At 35.5% G+C, this 23,460-nt stretch overlaps 1 protein-coding gene across 7 annotated transcripts in view; it reads left to right on the top strand.

The window, feature by feature from the left end:
- Positions 1 to 23,460, top strand: part of LOC120415167 (G protein-coupled receptor kinase 1) — a 265,002-nt gene that overhangs the window by 227,153 nt on the left and 14,389 nt on the right. For 6 of the 7 annotated variants that reach the window (XM_039576611.2, XM_039576609.2, XM_039576607.2 and 3 more), the window contains exons 9-14: positions 6,131 to 6,460; positions 6,554 to 6,654; positions 21,353 to 21,452; positions 21,511 to 21,629; positions 21,690 to 21,896; positions 21,960 to 22,122. In XM_039576611.2, the coding sequence (XP_039432545.1) occupies positions 6,131 to 6,460; positions 6,554 to 6,654; positions 21,353 to 21,452; positions 21,511 to 21,629; positions 21,690 to 21,896; positions 21,960 to 22,122 (1,020 nt within the window). The remainder of the gene's footprint in view (positions 1 to 6,130; positions 6,461 to 6,553; positions 6,655 to 21,352; positions 21,453 to 21,510; positions 21,630 to 21,689; positions 21,897 to 21,959; positions 22,123 to 23,460) is intronic. The other variant, XM_039576612.2, reaches the window with a different exon arrangement.

Genomic DNA, 23,460 nt, shown 5'->3' with positions numbered 1-23,460 from the left:
GATTTCCTTCGTTTTTTTTTTTTCAACGCCTCCCACGACTCGCCGTGAAAATGTCGGGGCTGCTTTTTCCACTCACTCAGTCAGCTCAGCTCGCCTTAATATTCGATAAGGGCACGGGGTGTCGGTGCTGTTGACAGCGTGTGTAGGTGAGAGAAACGGGACGCCTTCCTGTGACAGCTAAGGTGAAGGGAAAGAAGACGAAGAAGAAAAACACAGGAAGCTTAAGTGCAAGTCGTCGAGAGAACGTGGGTGAATTAATCATTCAGTTAAAACGCGATCGGAAATTGGGTTGAACTGCTGCAGTTAGCATAGGCAAATAGGGTAGAACTTGGAAAAAAAAATGGCAACTTTTTTTTATTTTTCTTGCAATAGTTTTGAGTTGAACTCACAAATTTATTTATTTTCATTTTAAATATTATCAATTAAATTTGGTTCTTCAAAAATTTGTCCAAAAATTGCTTACATCACCCTAAATAAAGTAAAACGAAGCCTCCAGTGGCAATGATGGTGTGCACAGACAGACAAAACGAAGGGAACTTTGTCGTCAAATGGAGACATTTCACTGCCTGGCTTGGGCGCGCAATGTCGTTCTGGTGGGTGCTATCAGTTTCATTATTTATTACGGAGACTATTCGCGTAATGGAGTCGAATTTCCTGATGGTTTGGTCTCCTATTTTGTTCGGGTCTTTTTTCTTCTTCTTTTTTCTCTCGGGGCATAAAAATGAATTGCAAGCATCAGATGACGATGGCAATGGCATTTAGAGAATAATTTACATTCCAGCTTGGATTTCTGGAATTTTTAATGGAAGTTGGAATTTTGGTTCGCCCCAATTCGTTGGTTTGCGTCAATGTTCATGAAATTATAAAATAATAAATGTCAGAACGATTCGCAAAATAGAAAATAAACTTTCCGGAAGCAAATTGAAAATTTCCCTCAAACCAGAAATCACACGACTCTACATTTTCAGTACGAGTGTGCTCGTCACTGCATGTGTAATCCAATTTTGTGCACGAGTTTGTTCTGAAAGCTGCTCGTCCGAAAGAAAATAAACGCATCTATCAAATTCCTGATAACACACACAAATCCACAAGAGGAAAAGGGGGAAAGCGGGTGGGGGTTGGAAAACAGGATTGTAAATCAGATTTTATCCACAATATGCGTTGTGGAAGAGCTTTGTCGGGCTGGAACTTTTGTCACTCAAGCTCAATGGCGCAGTACCGAATCTCAGTGCAGACAATTTGGGAATGTTTTGGGGCGAAAGTATGGAAAAGTTCGTTTATTAATTTCTTTGCTTCTGACAAATCTATTCCGATTTAAATTACAAAAAAAAAACATATTTTAAAACATGAATTTTTCAATAAACAGTCTTGTAAAATCCGTCGTACACCAATAACAAAAAGTTGATAATTTTGCATAAAACATTTTCTTTTCCTCAAAAATAAATAAACCTTTTATTATTTGCATTTAATTTTCAAAAAGCTTGGAGGAAAACTACAAACCTGGCGCATTTTTAATATTGAACATTTTATTGCACATTTTCACTTAACATATTGAAGAATGGTGACAAATTTTAAATGTCAAAAAATAAAACATTCGTGGAATTTTTTGTTTCTTTCAATAGACATATTTTCTTTTTTTTTAAACAAGTCAGAAATATAAGGTCGCAATTAAGTTGTTAAGACCTTTTGAAAAGTTAGACATCAAAAACTGTGATATATTTGTTTCGGTTCAATATTTTAAATGATATATTTTTAGTAGAATATTGAACGCTTTTTGGTAAATACTCACAAAACCTTATTTAACTGTGTTTGTCTTTTCCATTAAAGGCTATACCTCAGAAACCAACTTTATTTTTTTTTCAAATTTATGAGAAATATTTAAACGTTTTTAATATTTTCAAAGTCGGCCATGGCTGAACATGCCTTTAAGGTAAAAAAAAAACTAATCTTTCGTAGAAAAAAATCACCTTTAGGTGGATATAACTTGAAATTATGCAAAACACAGTCCAGACTCGATTATCCAAAGCCTCCATTATCGGAAGTTTCGATTATCCGAAGTTCGATTATCCGAAAGTTTTCGTAGTCCCATCGGATAATCGAATTACGGAAAAAAATGTCCTTGTTTTAAACATCAAATTAAACACATTAAGCATTAAATATTAAAATGCATTTCAATATTTTGTCACCGCCATATTGGCCGCCCTCTTGGATTTAAACATTTTAAATCTCTCTAGCGTAGTTTAGGGGTCATACTTAAGCTCGACAGTCAAAAATTAAACAACGAAAAAAAAAAAATGTTTTCGTGATTCGATTATCCGAATTAAAATTTGTCAGAGGCCTTCGGATCTGGACTGTATATTAAAATCCAATTTCGAACAAAAAACTTACTTGATCCACCTATGTTGTTGATGCCTTCCTCACTTTTTACCAACAATGGGTAATTTTTACGCGGTGGCATTACGCTTTTTTTTTCTTGGATTTCTCTAAACCCATACAATATTTTCGAAACCTTCAAAAGGCGTTTTGTCGATCTGCACAAAACCTACAAATTGCTTTTAAAAGGTTGCGAAAATGTTGTGTCGTTTCACTGTATTTCAGCTATTTTTTTAGATCCAGAAAAATAAGTAAATAAATATCACTTAAGTGGTCATAACTCGAGAAAGGTTTGCCAGATCATCAATGTTGTGGATTCGTTAGAAAGGTCACTCGATTACCTAACCAATACATTTAATTGAGATCCGGATTCAAAAAATGCATATAAATATCACTTAAGTGATCATAACTCAAGACAGGGTTGCCAGATCTTCGATGTTGTGAGCTCGTTGGAAAGGTCTCTCGATTACCTAACCAACGATGGGTCGGATGATGGAACCGGACATCGTTTACATGCATGTAAATGAGATCCGGATATATGTGAAAACACATTTTTATACATAACTTTTGAACTAGTTATCGAAACTTCAAACAATTCAATAGCGACGTATGGGACCCTAAACCAAGTCGAATGCAACCGGTTTGATCAAAATCGGTCCAGCCAGTGCTGAGAAAACTTGGCAAGAATTTTGGGCACATACATACATACACACACACACACATACACACACACACACACACACATACACACACACACAGACATTTGTTCAGTTTTCGATTCTGAGTCGATAAGTATACATGAAGGTGTGTCTCTGAGCTCTCCATAAAAAAGTTCATTTTTAGAGCAGGATTATAGTCTTACCTCAGTAAGGAAGGCAAAAAAGGCAAACTTTTGTTTAAGGGGTTACACGTTACATACATGTAGAAAATCACAAAATTTCATATTACTAAAAATTTATTGAATCCACTAAAAAGATGATTTCGAATCACTCCTGAAAGTTTCATGAAGATATAACATGATTAAACTGAGACGATTTTAAGCTCAACATTTTGCCGTGCGCAAAGCGAACTTTCAAACTTTGTGAGCGTTTTTCTTGAAACACCGAGTTGATTTACGGGTGCCACGATATCTCTAGATGGGATAGACCAAATTGGCTGAATTCGGTGTGAAGACTTCCAAGACATTTCCCGTGTACATGACGAAGCCCGATTTTGAAATTTAGCTTTTTTAAAAAATACAAATATTAAGAACTGACGATTTTTTATATGAAAAACACCAAAAATATTTTTATCTTTTTTTAAAAAAGGTTTTTTGAACATCGGCCTTCGTCATGCACACAGGACCGGTTTAACGAGTGTTCACCAAAATTTCGAGCCGATTTGGTCAAGGCAGTGTTGAAATATCGTGGCACCCGGTTTTTGATACTGCTTACTTCAAATATCTATATCTCGGAAATGATACAACCAAATGTCTTCAAATTTGTTTTGATAATAGATGAAAATGTTTATTTTAATGACCTGAAAACAGATTTTAAATAAAATTAGGCGTCATCCATAAAGTACGTACGCTCTTAGGGGGGGAGGGGGGTTACCGTAGGTGTGACAAGATGTGACGAAGGGGGGAGGGGGGGTTTGCGAGACTGTGACGTCACGCTAGGTTTTTTTTATGATTGCATAATATTAATTCGAAATGTACACATTTGAATTAAATCCTCTTTTCTACATTTGTTTGCTTCCCATTATTTTGAAGTATCGCATTATAATTTATTATATAGTCACATTTTTTTATTCAGCTGGGACTTCAATATTTTGCAAATTCTTGCTCGATAAAAATAAATGCTTTGAAAGCAGAGTGTTCATAAGAAAACTGCTATAAAAGGTTCGAACTTATTAGATACAAAGCTGTGAAAAACAGTTTTCAAGATTTTTTAATACTTGAATGTTATTTTTTTTAGAGCCTTGTACCACTGCGACCAAATTATAGGTATATTGTGGTGTGACCCAGCATATTATTTGCAGCACAGCTCGTCTATCACAATCGAGATGTGGAGGGCGGTGGCTGCCTTTGCATGTTATCCCAGTTAGGCTCTACTCGATTAATAAATGCAATAACCGTTTTGGGATGAGATTTCCATATGTCGGTAGGCTTAATCAGCCTTTGATTCCTTGAATGTTATACTAGGTCTTCTAATTTTTAAAAGATAAAAAACTGTTTTTTTCCATCGCAATGTTTATTCTAAAAAAAATAATAATTATACAACTTATTATTTATTTTTTCATATTAAAATTGGCGAAAATACCAAAAATATGAGAGTTTAAAGAAATGGAGGGGAGGGTTTGGCAAAATGTGACGTACTTTTGAGGGGGGGTTCAACCTTGTGTGACAAAGTGTGACATAGGGGGGAGGGGGGGTTAAATTTGGCCGTTTTTTGCGTGACATACTTTATGGATGACGCCTTAATTGTGTGCTCACACCAACCTCTGACTTTTTTGTCGATTTACATGTATATAACCCCTTAACTTGATTTCATGATTTTGCAAAAATCAATATCTTAAAAAAAACATTACTAACGCAAAACTTTATTGGTAACTAAGTGCTAAATGGCATTTTTGGTCATCTAAAACATCTCCAAAAAATAAAAGAAATCAAAATTGTTTTTTTTTCATGTCCAATGTAAATTTTATTTTAAGGTTTTCTCTACCCCCTTCTTATTTCAATATTTCACCAAAAATCTGGGAACAAAATTGCTGAAAATTTAAATTGTCCTTGAAAAACTTATTAAATAAATTGTTAACTATTGAGAACAAGTTGCACAGCGTTTATTTGTGCAATTTGAATATAGTTATTTTAAATTTAAAATAAAGGCTTTTTCATTTGTTAAACATTATTTTGGGACCACAAAGTATTTCATCTAAATGATGCCGGTGTGCTCTCTTGTACTAAATTTGCTAGGATTCCTATCTAAATAGTACAAGAGAGCACACGGGCATCGATTTAGCAAATGTACAGAAAAACCACGATTCGTTACCTTTTACCAATTTGTCGTTTTCTTTGGAACCACCTAACATTTTGCAATCTTTTAAAAGCAATTTGTAGGTTTTGTCCAGATTTTCAAAACGCACTATGAAGCTTGCTAAAATATTCTGTGGTTTAGGTCGGGCCCGAAAGTGTACTCAGTTGACTTGGAACAATGGTTCTAAAAACAGGAGATTAATTACGCCATTTAATGCAACTCCTTCCCTTCCTTTATGGGAAGCAATACCAGTCTCTAATTCAAAAAATAAGTAAATTAATGAAAAAAAAAATAAAAAAACTTTTAAATTTGTTCAATTTTGCTTCTGGTCCAATTCTAAGTTACACAGTTACACCAATACAAGATGTTTCGAATACCATTTGTGTGGAACTGGGACTTTGTATTTAATATTTACTGCAAAATATAATGAAACAAATCTGTGCATCGGTTATAATGGTTTTTAAAACAAAAATTGGAAAATTCTGCAAATTTAGTTCCAACTTCCAGGAAAATTGAAATAGATTCAAACGTACTCGTTGTTACCATCCAAGGCTTCACAGCACTTGTTACAATGTCCTATTATAAAATCAGACTAGAATAGAGAGCGAGTGAGAGGGTGTGTGCAAATTCAACCCCAAAGTATCATCATGTGAAGCCCCTTATCTGAAACGAATTCCGTTTGAAATTTCACCCACAATTGCAACACTATTAATAACCATATTTTCCCTTCTCCTCCCATCCAGGTCATCCTGGGCCTCGACCACATGCACAAGCGCTTCATCGTGTACCGGGACCTGAAGCCGGCCAACATCCTGCTGGACGAGAACGGCCACGTGCGCATCTCGGACCTCGGGCTGGCCTGCGATTTCAGCAAGAAGAAGCCGCACGCGTCGGTCGGCACGCACGGCTACATGGCGCCGGAGGTGCTCTCCAAGGGGACGCCGTACGACTCGAGTGCCGACTGGTTCAGCTTCGGCTGCATGCTGTACAAGCTGCTCAAGGGACACTCCCCGTTCCGGCAGCACAAAACCAAGGACAAGCACGAGATCGACCGGATGACGCTGACGATGGTGGGATTTATCTCCAGTTTTACAACGTCGGAACGCACCGGGGGCGGTTTGGTTGATAAAGTTTCTTTTTTTCTTTTCTTTTCCCTAAAAATATAGAACGTGGAACTGCCGGAATCGTTTAGCAAAGAGTTGCGGGATCTGCTGGAGGGGCTGCTCATGAGGGACATCGACAAACGGTTAGGCTGTAAAGGGGGAGGGTGAGTAGCCTTGATTAACCATTAAAACACTTGATAAGCAAGTCTCTACACAGAAAAAAATCAATTCTCGAAACCGTGAAGTCAGTTCACGATTATGAGAACCACGAAGGAATATATTCACGTTTATGGTGCAAATGCACCATACTCATGAATAAATTCCTTCGTGGATCTCACATTCGTGAACTTAATTCACGATTACGGGAATTGATTTTTTTCTGTGTAGTCTTTCACAATATTTTTTCACAATTTTAAATTTTGTAATTTTACCATGTACGAAATTTTGTCTATCGATTGATTTTGACAAAGTAAACCATTTTGCATCATTGGGTTCTCTTTACAAGCGTTCTCATAATTTTTTTGGGCTGTTCATAAAAAGTGCTATAAAAGTATACTAAATTTGTAGGTCGGGAAGTGATTTTACAATCTTAAAAATTTACCATTCTTCAAATAACTTTTTATTAGGAAAAACAAAATACAATTGTGATGATCTTTACTCCCTTCGTTATTTTATTGTAGAGGTGGGCAAAAAAAGAGCGAGCCGCTCAAAGAGCCGGTCATTGAAAAAAGCAAACGAACCATGGCTCACAAAAAAAGAACCGCGGTTCTTTTTTAAACTCCAGTCTTTTGAAAGAACCGTTCCAAAATGGAATAATTTTTGAACATGTTATAAAAATAATTTATTGAATTTCCAACAAATTGTAGTGTTAAATTTGTTTTTAAGAATTGAAAAAATATTTTCAAATATTTCAATACTAATAAAAAAATAATCCCAACATTGTCCCTTAGTGTACTTTTCAAGTACTTTAGGATAAAAACGGCCTGGTAATGAGGAGCTATTTCCCGACATTTTCAGAGCTGAATCCATTCCATTGGGGAGTCTATAGAGCAGTTCCAGCTCAAATCAGGATTTTTTCTGGTACTTTTGTACCCGACCCTCTCCGATTTCAAAGAAACTTTTTAGACATGTTATCCTAGGCCTATATAAGCCTTTTTTGTGTATATGGAACCAATTGTACTCGAAAATAACATTTGAGAAGGGCGTAAGTTATTTAAATATTTTTGTATTTTATATTTTAAAAATTACTGTATCTCGAAGCCGTTGCATCGTATCAAAAGTGATCAAAAACAAATTTGTAGGAAATTGGACGGGCTTTCTGAAAAAAAAATACACTGAAAGAAAAATACATGCTACTTCCATGAGATTTTTCAATTTTTAAGTTAAAAAGTTAAATTTGAAGGTGATGTCACAATTGTTTTTCGTTCAAAATTTTTGAGGAAATAGCCTAAAATGTTACAAAAAGACTCACGAAAAAGGCAGGATGGTATGTCTCTCCTGAAAAAATACAAAAATCATTCACTAAAACTGTTTTTTAAAAAGTGGTCTTAACGTCAAAATTTTCAAAAACCGACAGTGGGAATTGATTCCCCAGACAATTTTACATACAAGTCTCCATATTGACCACTGTCCTATGTCCAATCCTTGTGAAGATACAGCATTTAGGTTGTTTTTTTCGTTTTTATTTTTTTTTCTTAAATCCAATAGCATTGAGTTTATTCCATAATTCTTTCGAGTTCAAATTTTGAGCAAACATTGTGCTGAAATAATTTTTCTTGGCATTGTTTATCATATTTGTTGCCTTATTTCTAAGCCTTTTATAAAGCGTGAGGTCATTATCATGTTTAAATTGTTTCCATTTAGAAAAAGCTAAATCTCTATCAACAATTACTTTAGACAAGTTTGCATTAAACCAAGGTTTATTATGAGGTTTTTGGATAAAATTCCGTAATGGAACGCAGTTATCATACAAATTTTTAATGTTTGTATTGAAAAAATCTACTAAGATATCTGGATTGTCAATGCTAAAAAAATAATTCCAGTCGATCTGATCAAACATTGTTAAAAGCAGAGACGAATTCATGTGACCATAATCACGAAAACAAATATTTTCATTAACATTCGATACATCAACATCAACAGACGCAAAAATTAAATCATGATTGGACATAAACGGTACAGACACTTGGTTAAAACGCAAAATAAATTCTTTTTTGTTAGTTAATAGAAGATCTATCAAAGATGCTCCTGTTCTGTGAAAATGTGTGGGAATTTCTCCAACAGGTTTCAGAGACAAACTTTGTAAACACTTTAAAAAACGTCTTGTATTAGAAGAGTTCAGGTCAAGAAGATTGGTATTGAAATCGCCCATGATGATCATGTGTTCATGCTGTAAATTACTACGGGAAAGCAAATCGATCATCAACTGAGAACAATCGGAATTTGGAGTATTGTAGATAAATCCCATGAGTAAATTTTCATGATTTACAGAAACTTCGACGAAAATAAATTCAGTTGGTGCATCAATATCATGTGATGATATGATGACTTTACAATTTAAAAAGTTTTTAACATATAACAAGATACCACCTCCAATTCTTCCTTTACGATCACATCTTATAATTTTATAACCATCAATTTCAAGTACGTCGTTTGGTATTTCCATTTTCAACCATGACTCACAAACACACATGACGTCGACTTTGGAAATGTATGCAATATTGCGAAGTTCATCCAATTTAGTTAATTTTCGAGCACATATACTTTGGCTATTCATACAGCATACAGAAAGTTTGTTGTGAATGAGAGCAGATTTCATCACAATACCTGGAATACTCAAAGTGTTAGAGTTATTGCTTCTTGAATCATCAACCGACATCGAACAGAAAACAGATAGGAATTAAGAAAACATGATTTAAGAGCATTTTAAAGTTGTTTAGAGAAAAACAAAAAATTACTACAACCTTCACGATCTGTACTTTAACCACAAATACTTCAAACAAAAGCGCATTCATCTACAAATGATTTTGGAATAACAATAATAATAAGAGAAATACTTGTATCATCTTCGACTTCGGCGACGACAGCGATTTGGCCACAGCAACATCACAGCAACACCAGCAGCAGGCATCCACAGCGGCACAGCAACATACAACTCCTTCTTCTCGAACAGCATAACTTTCAGGAGGGGAGTCAAAGGAAAAAAAGGATAGGATTGGAAGGACGAGAATAACTTGAATGGAAAGGTCTAGCTTGTTTTAACTTTCAGGAGAGGAGATTGGAAAGGAATAAAAGGAATGGAAGATGAAGGAAAAGAAAAACTATTTGGAAAGGGGTAATTGACGTTGGAACCGTTGCAGATCTTCTGTTGTTTTGATCTGGAGACTCTGGTCGGAAGAAGCGGCTTTCACATGGATCACACCACTCCGGGAGAACACACTGGCCAGTTTTCCCTCCTTCTTCAGTTCCATAGCTTTGGCCTTGATTTTCCTCGCAGACGGAGTCAAGCTTTCATTGACGTAAACTCGACTGTCCGTTTGAAACCCGACTTGCCTCAGAGTGAGCGAATGCGAGCGTAAATATTTGCTGTAGAAATCGTTTTTCTGATTAGGGATGGCAAACTGCAGCAGAATCAAACAGTTGTTGCCATCGTTCAGAGGTACTCTGGTGAGGCGTCGAATATCCACGGAAGGAACTGAGTGCTGAGTGTATCCCAAGGCCAGACACCAATGCCGAAAATAGCTGTACAGGTCTTCTTCACGGGTGTACGGCACTCCGCTGACGATCAGGTCGCTGGATCGCTCAGTGCGAGCAATCGCCTCGGTGTTGTCCATAACATCCAGTTTTATCTGCTCCAAGCTAGATCTGACATCCCTAAGCTCCTGGTTGATCCCCATCAGTCCTTGTTTCAGCTCATTGCGAAGTTCTTCTCCTAGTTGGTTGAACTGTTGTTTTGTTGTTTTGGTCTGCTCCGCAATCAGCTTAGCCAGGTCGCGATTAGAGATGTCTTGGATCGGCGATGTATTGGTATCATCAGGCTTGTTGCGTTTCTTATCATTCTCCGACATTTCGTAGCTGCAACGTGACCACAGTTGATCGAAGATGATGGTAGTGATCGAAAAACGATAACTGATCGCACGTGATCGACGACGATGAAGTGGTATTATTCTAAACACAATATGCGTTTCTTTTTTCACGATTTTGGGCTTTCACAGTGGGTGGATCAAATAGATAACGTCGTCCCAGGTGCTACGCACGGCAACTTACGATCGCGATCACTACCCGTTGATAATACGGCAAAAAAACAGCTTAAATTTGCAGATTATTTGCTCTTCGTTCTCACACCCACTTCATTCTACCACTACCACAGTAGAAGTTTGGACATAGGTCAATGGTCAATATGGAGACTTTTATGTAAAATTGTCTTGGGAATCGATTCCCACTATCGGTTTTTGAAAATTTTGACGTTTAGACCACTTTTCAAAAAAAAAAAACAGTTTTAGTGAATGATTTTTGTATTTTTTCAGGAGAGACATACCATTCTGCATTTTTTGTGAGTCTTTTTGTAACATTTTAGGCTATTTCTTCAAAAATTTTGAACGAAAAAAAATCGTGACATCACCTTCAAATTTAACTTTTAAACTTAAAAATTGAAAAATCTCATGGAAGTGGCGTGTATTTTTCTTTCAGTGTATTTTTTTCAGTACAATTGGCTCCATATACACAAAAAAGGCTGTCTAAAAAGTGTCTTTGAAATCGGAGAGGGTCGGGTACAAAAGTACCAGAAAAATTCCTGATTTGAGCTGGAATTGCTCTATAGCAACTTTCTCATCAATATATATTGAAAGACTCTCAATAGCATTGATGTCAATATTTGAATTCCACTTAATAGTTTTCAAGCTTATATTTTCCGTTTCCTACTGTTTTTTTTTTTTTTCAAAAGTATAAGAATTTTTAAAACAAAATGAGGAATCTTTTAATTTTATTTATCGTACATTAAAGTATTACCCGAATACAAATTTAAGCATTTTCAAATTGCTTAACTTGTAAATTATTATTAAAAATCTACTAAATAGCTTAGAGATTTAGGAAAAAAATAAATCCTTTTGCCTGAATAAACTTCAGCGTATATAGACTCTATCGGTCAAATCAGAATGTAGAAAAAAGTTTACAGAATATTTTCTCTAAATAAAATATCATCATTAGTTCAATGTTGGCAGAAATAAACGCCATTTTAAAATTAATAGAAATTTCTCCAAAGTCCTAGATTTAAGTTTGGATGCCATTCATTCATTAAAACGTTTAGGTTCAAGTAGAAATTTTTTTCATAGAGATCGCCAAGACCTCTGATTTTAAAGGGCATCTTCTCGTTTTTATTTTTTTTTAAATAATTTATATAATTCCAATGTGAAATAGCTTTAAAAATCACATCATTCTTAAAAAATATCCTTTTCATCTATATTTGAAAAAGAGCGAAAGAGCCGTTCAAAAGAGCTTTTTGCAAAAGAGATTACGCAAATGACTAAAAATACCCCTCTATTTTTTTCGGGTAAAATTAAAAATATTTGCAACGGCCTTACTTGAGTAACATGATACTTCAAGTTGTTTTGTCTCTTTTCAAGTAAAGATTATGTTTAATGATTGCTTGAATGATCATTTTAATTCGCGGTTCTGCTTTTGCCAACTTTTTTCTTAGCCAGGGTTTCCAGTATTCACCGAAAAAGAGCTCACAAAGCATGTAGCATCGTTCAAGTGAGGGTTTACTGCAAAATGAGGTGCTTAGCAACCAAAAAAGTTGTTGTCTTCTTATTACAAAATTGTTTTGTACACAGTACATTAGGAGATGAATAAAAAAAGTATATCGATAGTTCCCGTAGTTTTGAAGATACCAAAATATCTGTAACAAAATTCTTGGTGCAAAAGCTCTGGTTGAAGTGCACCGTTAAGTGAACATTTGAATCACTGTGCATTTAGAAGATTGTGTAATCTATCAAAGCAGGACTAACCTGTTTATAAAGCATCCGTATGCTCAGTTGGTTCGTCAGTCGAAATTGTGGTTCAAGCAAGAGTTCACGTTTAAAAATAAAGTTTGCTCCCGGATGCTGTCGCAATGAAAGCTTTAGCTTTTTTGATATGGTAAGTTTAATAAATTGTGAAATTTGTTTATTCTTTAAAATGTGCTGGATAAATTTCAAACGAAATTCTGCTCTCATTTCCAGCTTGTTCGTAGTGACGCTTGCAGCTGATGAGGAGATCGAAAAAACCTTGTACTTTACCGAAATTGAAAGTGAGAGCGATGCCAGCAAGATTAACTTCCCAAATCTTAAGAAATTATATCTGATAAAACCTAAAGTCAACAATTTGACGGCGGCGATGCTCAATCAGTTGAAAAATGCAGATCAATTTGATTTCATCTGGGGCTTCTGCAAAGTGGCTGACATGACGCCCCAGTTCAAGCATTTCAGACTCACCGAAAGTAACCTAACGTCCCTAACGATCGATCCAAGCCTCGATTATCGCACGGATACGCTTTTTCTCGATACGAACAACCTTACGGCACTGCCAGCACATCTCAACGTTCTAAAAAATCTGGAATACTTCAGCATCGAGCACAACCAAATCGAATCAGTCAACGCGGAAGATTTCAACGGACTAACCAAACTTAGGAAGATGTCCCTAGCTTACAACAGAATCGCCCGGCTTAGTTCCTCCCCCACCCATCCGACAGTGTTGCCAGAACTGTACCACTTTTTCTTAAGCGGCAACCTGCTGCGCAACGTGTCCTTCGCCGACTGGTCAGCGCCAAAATTGAAGCAACTTCATCTGAACGGTAACCAACTGGCGATTGCCCAGTCAGTGCTCGAGCCATTTCCCAATATGGAGTTATTGAGTGTCGTCAAAAATCCATTGAACTGTGGCTGGCTCAATTTTCTCAAGAATGAAGCTAGGGTAAAAAATGTTTATTTGGAAGAATACGCGAGGTGCAAGGAAACTGGAGAATCCATGGAGGAGCTTATTGAAAGAATCAAACGTGAATGAAGTAATCGTTTTTAAGTGCAGTTTGATGCAATTTCAAGAATCCACATAAAAATATAACAATATATTTCAATAGAAATCCTTTTTTTTTTTTTCACTGAAAGAAAGGCAATTTGAGACAATCCTAACTCGACTGCTTCAGTGAGTAAGAAGGCTACAATGCAATGTTGTAACAACGTATTGGAATGTTCTGAGTAGTTCGAGAACTCCTTGGAGTTAAGACCGGTGAGTCTACCGGCGTAACAACACAGTAAAAAATTGTGTAAATTTTGAAGCTTTAATTTTGGAAGGTTGAATATTACCCCTTTTATAATGTAATTTTACCTCAGTTTAGACTGAAAAAATGACATTACAACAGAAAAGTGGTAAAATTACACATTTCCAGAGGTCAAATTACTCATTTTTTTCTGAAATAAAAGATGTACCCTCTCCCAGATGTAATATTACCATGATTTTTTTTCTGTGAAGCAAGAGGTCGGTGACCACCTATCATACCCGCATATATGTGTATAGCTTCAGTGAGTATGGTAGAATACTTTATTAATGTTTTGAAATGTCCTGGGTCATCCTCCGGTTTCAAAATCTTGAAGTAACGACTTGTGTCTATGGTAAGCCTCTTGCACAAACGGTTCAAACGGATAGAAACAAGAGATGTCATGATCAATCATGCTAAAACATATCAGAACTCACAGTTTTTGCTGATACGCGTTGAATGAAGTCAAGATAATCGAAATCCGTAATGAAATAGAGAATAGAGATTTTACACAGCAAAAAATCCGATGGTAAAATCGCATGCAAAAGCATGCACATCACCTTCGTCAAAAAAGACACTTAATATTACACGCTGTATGTTCAATTCTTGTTAACACACAAAAAAAAGTTGCAACCGATGGGATTCAAACCTACACCAGTCCGCAGTTTGTGTGCGCGTCGCCGCTTTTTCAAAATGTGCACCGTACACAGAAAAAAAAAATCATGGTAATATTACATCTGGGAAGGGGTACATCTTTTATGTCAAAAAAAAAGGTGTAATTTTACATCTGGAAATGTGTAATTTTAACACTTTTCTGTTGTAATGTCACTTTTTCAGTCTAAATTGAGGTAATATTACATCATAAAAGAGGTAATATTCAACCTTCCAAAATTAAAGCTTCCAAATTTACATTATTTTTTTCTGTGTAGACAAAAACAGTGTGGTTCTGGATTTTTGTCAACTCCAAAATCAACCAAGCCCAAAGCTTGTAAAAAAACTTCTCGCAGACCTTCAAATAAACCAAGAAAACTTGCGAGCATTGCAATTATGCAATAGAAGAAGAATAGCCGTGCTGCAGTTCGCCGACTCAGCAATGGCCTCGTCCATCATCGACAAACCTCTGGTATATCAGGGTTGCAAAATCCCGATTTACCTGGACAACAACGCTACGGAAGTGTGCTTGACCTACCCTTAGGCATAAGCAATGATGACGTAGCCAAAGTGATGAGTAAATACGGCGAAATTTTGACCATCACCAACGACCGCTGGATTAACTTCTTCCCAGGAATCCCAAATGGAGTTCGGACCCTGCGGATGTTGTTGAAACAGCCAACGCCGAAATCAATCACTGTAAACAATGCTGCTGCAACAGTGACGATTATAGGCAAAAAATCGCTTTGCAAACTCAAAGCAAAGAACAAAAAATGTGCGGATTCAAGTAAAAAGGTGAACCAAAAAAGCACTACACAACCGATTGAACCGGAGCCAAGCAGCAGCAGCAGCAGAAAAAGCAACAACAGTAAACCAGACCAAAATGCAATGCAAACAAGTGAAATTGCCGAAGAATCTAACGATGGATTCGAGACCGTGCTTTCTAAGCACACTCGCAAATCCCGGAAGCGCTTACAAGCATATTTGGACGCGGATTACGACTTAAGAACAAAACGAAGAGAGATGGCTGAAGAAGAAACAACAGATAAAGAAGATGAAGATGCCATACAAGCAAAATATTATTTAAATAAGTGTTATAAGTTAACGGTTAAATCCTCGAAGGAAGAGGACGAAGAAAAAAGTGAAGAACTTGATAATTTAAGATCCAAATTTGCCCGTAAATATTTGAAACTAAGACAGAAATCGTTAGAAAAAAGGCATGGTATCAATTATTGAAATATAGCCAGACAAGTGATCTAAAACTTTGTAAACTTTCCTCTTCTACTATCCACCTTGAAGAGATGAATGCACAATGGTGTAAAATCTCTATAATAAATCAAAAAAAAAACCTAGCACCAACAGTAAGGACTGGCGCCTTAGCCCGCTCGGCCATCAGACCGATGAAGAATGGAAAGGATAAACGCATATGAGCAATTCCAGCCCAAAACAGGAATTTTTCAGGAACTTTTTTCTCGACCCTCTCCGATTTCAATGAAACTTTGTAGACATGTTATCCTACGCTTATATAAGCCATTTTTGTGTATATGGAGCCAGTTCCACTCGATAATGACATTTGAGAAGGGCGTAAGTGTTTTAAATGTTTTTGTAATTCGGAATTTAAAAATTTCTGTATCTCGAAGCCGTTGCATCGTATCAAAAAGTGGTCAAAGACAAACTTGTAGGAAATTTGACGGGCTTTCCGATAAAAATACACTGAAAGAAAAAAACACTCTACTTTTACGAGATTTTTCGATTTTTAAGTTTAAAAGTCAAATTTATGGGGGAGCCCACGATTTTTTTTCGTTCAAAATTTTTGTGAAGATAGCCTAAGATGTTACAAAAAGACTCAAGAAAAATGCAGGATGGAGCAACTCACCTAAAAAAATACAAAAATCATTTACTGAAACTGTTTTTTTGAAAAGTGCTCTAAACGTCAAAATTTTCACAAACCGATAGTTTGAATCGATTCTCCGGACAATTTTACATAAAAGTCTCCATATTGACTACTGTCCTAAGTCCAATCCTTGTGAAGTTACAGCGGTTTTAAAAATAAAAATGTTGAAAAAATAGGTTTTTCGATGGTTTTTTGCAATTTCTATGTGACAGACTTGATTTTTCAGTCTCGAAAATATTTTTACCGAAAAGCTCGTCCAATTTACCATAAGATTGTCTTTGACCACTTTTCAAAATAACTCATTTTTTTGATGATTTAAGCTAATTTACTATCCAGGTTACTAAACTACACTGAAAAAATATGATGTTTTCAGTTATGAGCAATGTAATGAGCTTATATCTGTAAGCCCATACATCCAATTGAAATGTGGTCAAAGACAAACTTATGGGAAATTGGACGAGCTTTCCGGTAAAAATATTTTCGAGACTGAAAAATGAAGTCGGTCATATAGAAATTGCAAAAAACCATCGAAAAACCTATTTTTTCAACATTTTTATTTTTAAAATCGCTGTAACTTCACAAGGATTGGACTTAGGACAGTAGTCAATATGGAGACTTTTATGTAAAATTGTCCGGAGAATCGATTCCCACTATCGGTTTGTGAAAATTTTGACGTTTAGAGCATTTTTCAAAAAAACAGTTTCAGTAAATGATTTTTGTATTTTTTTAGGTAAGTTGCTCCATCCTGCATTTTTCTTGAGTCTTTTTGTAACATCTTAGGCTATCTTCACAAAAATTTTGAACGAAAAAAAATCGTGGGCTCCCCCTTAAATTCGACTTTTAAACTTAAAAATCGAAAAATCTCGTAAAAAAAGAGTGTTTTTTTCTTTCAGTGTATTTTTATCGGAAAGCCCGTCAAATTTCCTACAAGTTTGTCTTTGACCACTTTTTGATACGATGCAACGGCTTCGAGATACAGAAATTTTTAAATTCCGAATTACAAAAACATTTAAAACACTTACGCCCTTCTCAAATGTCATTATCGAGTGGAACTGGCTCCATATACACAAAAATGGCTTATATAAGCGTAGGATAACATGTCTACAAAGTTTCATTGAAATCGAAGAGGGTCGGGTACAACCGATTCCCTATTTGGCATGGAATTGCTCATATATCAGCTTGACATTTTGGTCAAGTAGGTTTCCCATACTGATGGGCTACATATTTCAGAGTGTAATTTTACATGGAATTACATAAAATAATGCAAAATTTATTTTACACCTAGGCCTTTTACACGCAGCTGGATTACTACTTTTTTTGCTGTTTATGAGTGATTTCAGAAATAGCTAAGCTACGATTTTTTATACATTTTTACCCAAAATGCTCAAACTTTAACAGCTTGTAACTTTTGAACCCCGGGGTTTAAAGAGTTTGTCTAAAGACTTTTTTTGTCTCGGCGAGGTCTTTCGAAAAAAGTTGGTCCCGTTCGTGTACATCCTTAGGCCAAATCCGCCCATTCTCCTTTGATTTCACATTTTAAAATAAAGATTATTTTTAAGGAATTCGAAAGGCAATTTTTCTTCCATATAAATTAGTGGCAAAAATTCTGTCAGAAAAGATGTTTTTTATGTCTCTTGAAACATGTTTTTAAAAATAGAACAATTTAAGTTCGTATTTGGGCAATTCTCTACCAACTCACACGAAATCGGAAAACGTTGCCCCGCCCCTCTTCGATTTGCGTGAAACTTTTTCCTAAGGAGTAACTTTTGTCCCTGATCACGAATCCGAGGTCCGTTTTTTGATATCTCGTGACGGAGGGACGGTACGACTCCTTCCCTTTTTGAACATGCTAAAAAAGACGTGTTTTTCAATAATTTGCAGCCTGAAACGGTGATGTGATAGAAATTTGGTGTCAAAGAGACTTTTATGTAAAATTGTACGTCCGATTTGATGGCGTACGCAGAATTCCGAAAAACCGTATTTTTCATCGAAAAGAAACACTAAAAAAGTTTTCAAAACTCCGCCATTTTCCGTTACTCGACTGTAAAAAATTTTGAAACATGTCATTTAATGGGAAATTTAATGTACTTTTCGAATCTCGAATCAGAAGGGTCATTTTTTCATTTAGAACATTTTTTTTCATTTTAAAATTTCGTGTTTTTTTCTAACTTTGCAGGGTTATTTTTTAGAGTGTAACAATGTTCAAGAAAGTTGTAGAGCAGACAATTACAAAAATTACAAAAGACAATTACAAAAATTTTGATGTATAAAGATAAGGGGTTTGCTCAAAAGCATCACGAGTTATCGCGATTTTACGAAAAAAAGTTTTGAAAATGTTACTTTTTGCGTTTCTCTTTGTTTCGTCGTCCGTGTCTGTCGCGGGTGGCCATGAACGGCCATGATCGATGACGACCAAATTTTACAAAACTTTTTTTCGTAAAATCGCGATAACTCGTGATGCTTTTGAGCAAACCCCTTATCTTTATACATCAAAATTTTTGTAATTGTCTGCTCTACAACTTTGTAGAACATTGTTATACTCTAAAAAATAACCCTGCAAAGTTAGAAAAAACGCGAAATTTTAAAATGAAAAATTTTGTTCTAAATGAAAAAATTACCCTTCTGGGTCAATGTAGATTCGAAAAGTACTTTAAATTTCCCTTAAATGACATGTTCCTAAAATGTTTACAGTCGAGTAACGGAAAATGGAAGAGTGTTTAATAATTTGTTGGTGTTTTTTTATATGAAAAATACGTTTTTTTTTCGGAATCAAATCGGGCGTCCAATTTTACATAAAAGTTCCATTGGCACCAAATTTCTATCTCATCACCGTTTCAGGCTGCAAATTATTGTAAAACACCTCTTTTTTAGCATGTTCAAAATAAGATATAAAAAACGGACCTCGGATTCGTGATCAGAGACAAAAGTTACCCCTCCGGACAAAGTTTCAGGCAAATCGAAGAGGGGTCGAGGCAACTGCTGTGTTAGTTGGCGGAGAATTACCCAAGTCTTGATTAAAACAATAAACAAAATCGAAAAACTCTAAATATTTCGCTAAAATCAAACCTTCGGAGGCTTTATCTTGAAAGCGAAGCCCTTTATCAAAAAATCTGTAAAGTCATTTTCGATTGCAAATTCAATATTACATTAAAAAAAATTAGGTCAAAATTTGTTTTTGCAAAATTTTTTTTTCCGAAAATCACTATTTATTAAAAATTTATAACTCTGCGGCAGATTTTTTGTCCATTGTTCTCTATAGCTCCAAAATTGCGGGTTTTTGTCCCCTGAAACATATAAAAAAATCTCAAAAATCAAAAAAATACGTATTTTGAGGTATTGAGTTTTTGTGAAAAAAAAATTTATAAAAAAATCGGCAATTTTTTTTCCGTGTACCTATTTTTTTCTCAATAGTCCTCAACAAAACCTACAACTTTGCCGAAGACACCAAATTGATCAGAAAATTCACTCAAAAGTTACAGCTGTTTGAATATGTACGTACCATTTTTGTATGGACAGCAGCCAAAATTGAATGGAGACTTGAATGGGTGAATCACAAAATAGCTGAGCAATTCTCTGAGATTTCGGTCATTAGATTTTTTTTTTGTATTTTTTAAAAATGATATGTGAAAATTCAAAAATCAAAATGTAGGTATGGATATGGACTACACTGGAAAACAATGATACACGGTAAAAAAAATTGGTGATTTTTAATTTTACTTTTTGTCACTAAAACTTGATTTGCAAAAAAACACTAAAAGATCGGAAAATTTCACGATTCCTGTTTTTTAACCTTTGCATGGCAATATCTCAGCAACTAAGGGTCGTATCAACAAAGATCAAAAAAGCAAATAACAGTGAATTTTCTCAGTTTTTCAAAAATATTTTTTTCAAATGTGGGCAAACATGTGTACTAATTTAAAAAATGAAAAACTGCGACTATTTTCAAAACAGTTACCTAAAAATGGCTTTAACTTGAAAACAGTGCACATTATCAAAATTTCAGTAAAGTACTTTTTGATTGCAAATTTGATTTTAAATCGAAACATGAAGTTGAAAAATTTTTGCGATTCGATTTTTTTTTAATCAGTATTGATTCAAAAATTTATAACTTGGTCAAAGATTTTTTGCACAACCTGGAAATTTCTGAAAAGTTGGCATTTTATGTCCCCTAAAACAAAACACAAAAAAAAATTAAAATAGTGTTTTTTTTTGCAAATCAAGTTTTATTCACAAAAAGTGAAATAAAAAATCACCAAATTTATTTTTACCTTGTATCATTTTTTTATTCAGTGCAGTCCTTATCCAAACCTACAACTTTTCCGAAGACACCAAATCGATCAAAAAAATCCTTCAAAAGATACAGATTTTTGAATTATCATACATCATTTTTGTAAGGACAGCTGCCAAATTTGTATGGAAAATTTTATGGACAAACTAATGATGCAAAATGGCTTCTTTGGGCATACCGAAGGCACCAAAAAAGTTTCAGCCGGATTAAAGAATACAAAAATTCAAACTAAAAAAAATATCGATTTCGTAGAGAATGTCTCATATGTATGAAGACTTGTATTGAGGCACCAATGATGCAAAATGGCAATTTGGACCAAAGACCCTTGCTTAAAGACGTTCTGCTAATCTACGTCTCTAAGCCGCTGAATTTGAATAACGCTAATCTGAGTTCTAGAGAATGGCAACCTTGAAACTTTCTTCCAGTATGCTTAATCTGTGCGTTAATTCTCTTATCTCTTCTCTATTCTCTTATCAGAATATATGTGAAAAACACGATTAAAGAGAGAATGCAATCGTTTAAAATAATTGGGAATAGGGATTTTTTGTGTACACTTTTTTATATGTTGATTTAATTTAACGTTCCATAATATAAAGAACATGGCAATATTCTAAAAAAAATCATGCGTCTCCATTGAATCTCACTTTCTTAGTATAAATCCATGGAGGCGCCTGGTCTTCTATCCTATAAAGCCCTTCTAACTTGTTGACTCTTAACGTATTCTCTTCCCTCTACCCACAGGGCGGACGAGGTGAAGGCGCACCCGTTCTTCGCCGGCATCGACTGGAACCAGGTGTACTACCAGAAGTACACGCCCCCGCTGATACCGCCCCGGGGCGAGGTAAACGCCCTTTTGCTTGTTTCACCTCTTTTGCTTGATTCTCATTTTTTTCTTGCAGGTGAACGCGGCGGACGCTTTCGACATCGGCTCGTTCGACGAGGAGGACACCAAAGGCATCAAACTGACTGAACAGGACCAGGAGCTTTACAAGTACTTCCCGCTAACCATCTCGGAAAGGTGAGCTTGGTGAGATTTTTTGATAAGAGCTTTTTCAAATAACTATTTCCCGCCCAACAGATGGCAGCAGGAGGTCGCCGAAACAGTATTCGACACCGTGAACCTGGAGGCGGACCGGGTCGAGCAGAAGCGCAAGGCCAAACAGAAGCAGCGGCTGGACGCGGACGAGAAGGAGTCCGACTGCATACTACACGGGTACATCAAGAAGTACAGCGGCTCGTTCGCGACCGTTTGGCAGACGCGCTACGCGAAGCTTTATCCAAATAGGTTCGTGTCGTGGCTAAAAGTGTGTGGAGAATCTTGGTAACGCGTTTTATTTTTACATTTTAGGCTAGAATTACACACGGACAGCGGTAGTACAAAGCCGGAGCTGGTGTTTATGGACCAGATGGAGGAGGTGGTGCAGGACTTTGTGCAGTTCAAGAACGAGCAGTGCATACAGATCCGGTTCCGGGACGGGATCCGCGACGGCAAGCTGATCCTGACGATGGTGGTGAGTTGTAGCGCAAAATTATTTTTGGGCCTTTTTTATCTGTTTTCATTTGAAAAATAATCATAGCAATCCAACTTGAATTCACCTTGAAAAAAATAATTCTTTTTGGTAAAGGTTGAGATCATTTTCAACAATTTTTTAACAAATATTTCAACAAATTTACCCGTGTGGATGTGGACGCAGAAAGTTCCAAGTGTTAAATAAGGACATTCTCCGCCAACTCACACGGCAGCTGGCCAACCCCTCTACGATTTTCCTTAACCCAGTATTGCCCAAATTTTTTTATGGATCTTTTTTTAATATTTTTGCCGTGTTAAGGAGGTCATTTTAAGCAACTTTTGTTGTACGAAAAACTTTACTTCTCTTGTTTTATATTTTTCTTGTTTCATTTCCAGTTTTTCTTTAATTTGTGTTTATCTTGTTTAGTTTAGGTTTGTTTCTGATAGTATTTGGCTTACTCTACCACCTCCTATCATTAACTTTTGCCTATCTAGTTTTATTATGTTTTAACAGTCACTTTTTTTTAATTTTTGCTCGATTTTCACATTTTATACTAAATTACGATACCATTATCATTTAAATTGTAAAACAAAATCTGGTACACTTAAAAAAATACTGCATACTTATTTTCGCATAATAAAGGGGAAATAACCAAAACACCTTAATTTGACCCCAGAAAAAAAAAACATTTTAAAAACATTGGCAAAGTTACATAAAACAAGTCACACTTCCAACCTTAGAATTTATTAAATTTCAAGAGTTCTTCTTTCAAATACTTTTTAAAGATCAAGAATTGGTTGAAAAATTGATTTTTAATTGATTTTATTTTTAGATCGAAGCCCGCCTAAAAGCGGGGTTGGGTTGTAGAGTGTTAATCTTTGCTCTAAGGGATTATATTGGTCCACTGTCATGAATTCGAGTTCCACGGTTACACAACTAAAAGAAATCTAAAAACATGTCATATATGGTTAATTCAATTTTCTTTTAACTATGCAATAACTCACAGAAGTTATTGTTTATTGAAAACAAAAAGAATCATTTCAAATTACGTAATTTTTGTAATGTTGCACAGTTTAAAAATTGTAGACAATTGCAGAGCAGACAAAAACAAGTATTTTTAGTCCAGACTCTACAGTCATCCCACATATTCGAAACACCCACAAATTCGGAACACTTTTGTGATAATTTGTCAAAAGCATGCCAAATCTTTTCTGTGTACCCTACTATTTTTAGAACCTTTATTTGGACATTCTTTTGCTCTTTCATTAATAAAAGTAGTACTTTTAAAACAAAAAACTGCATTTCGAGACTATTTTATTCAGAGCAGCAAAACGCTGC

Source organism: Culex pipiens, chromosome 2, assembly GCF_016801865.2.
Source record: "Culex pipiens pallens isolate TS chromosome 2, TS_CPP_V2, whole genome shotgun sequence".
NCBI lineage: Eukaryota > Metazoa > Arthropoda > Insecta > Diptera > Culicidae > Culex > Culex pipiens.
Note: the sequence above shows the minus strand (reverse complement) of the source record. Positions and strands in the feature narration are given on the sequence as shown.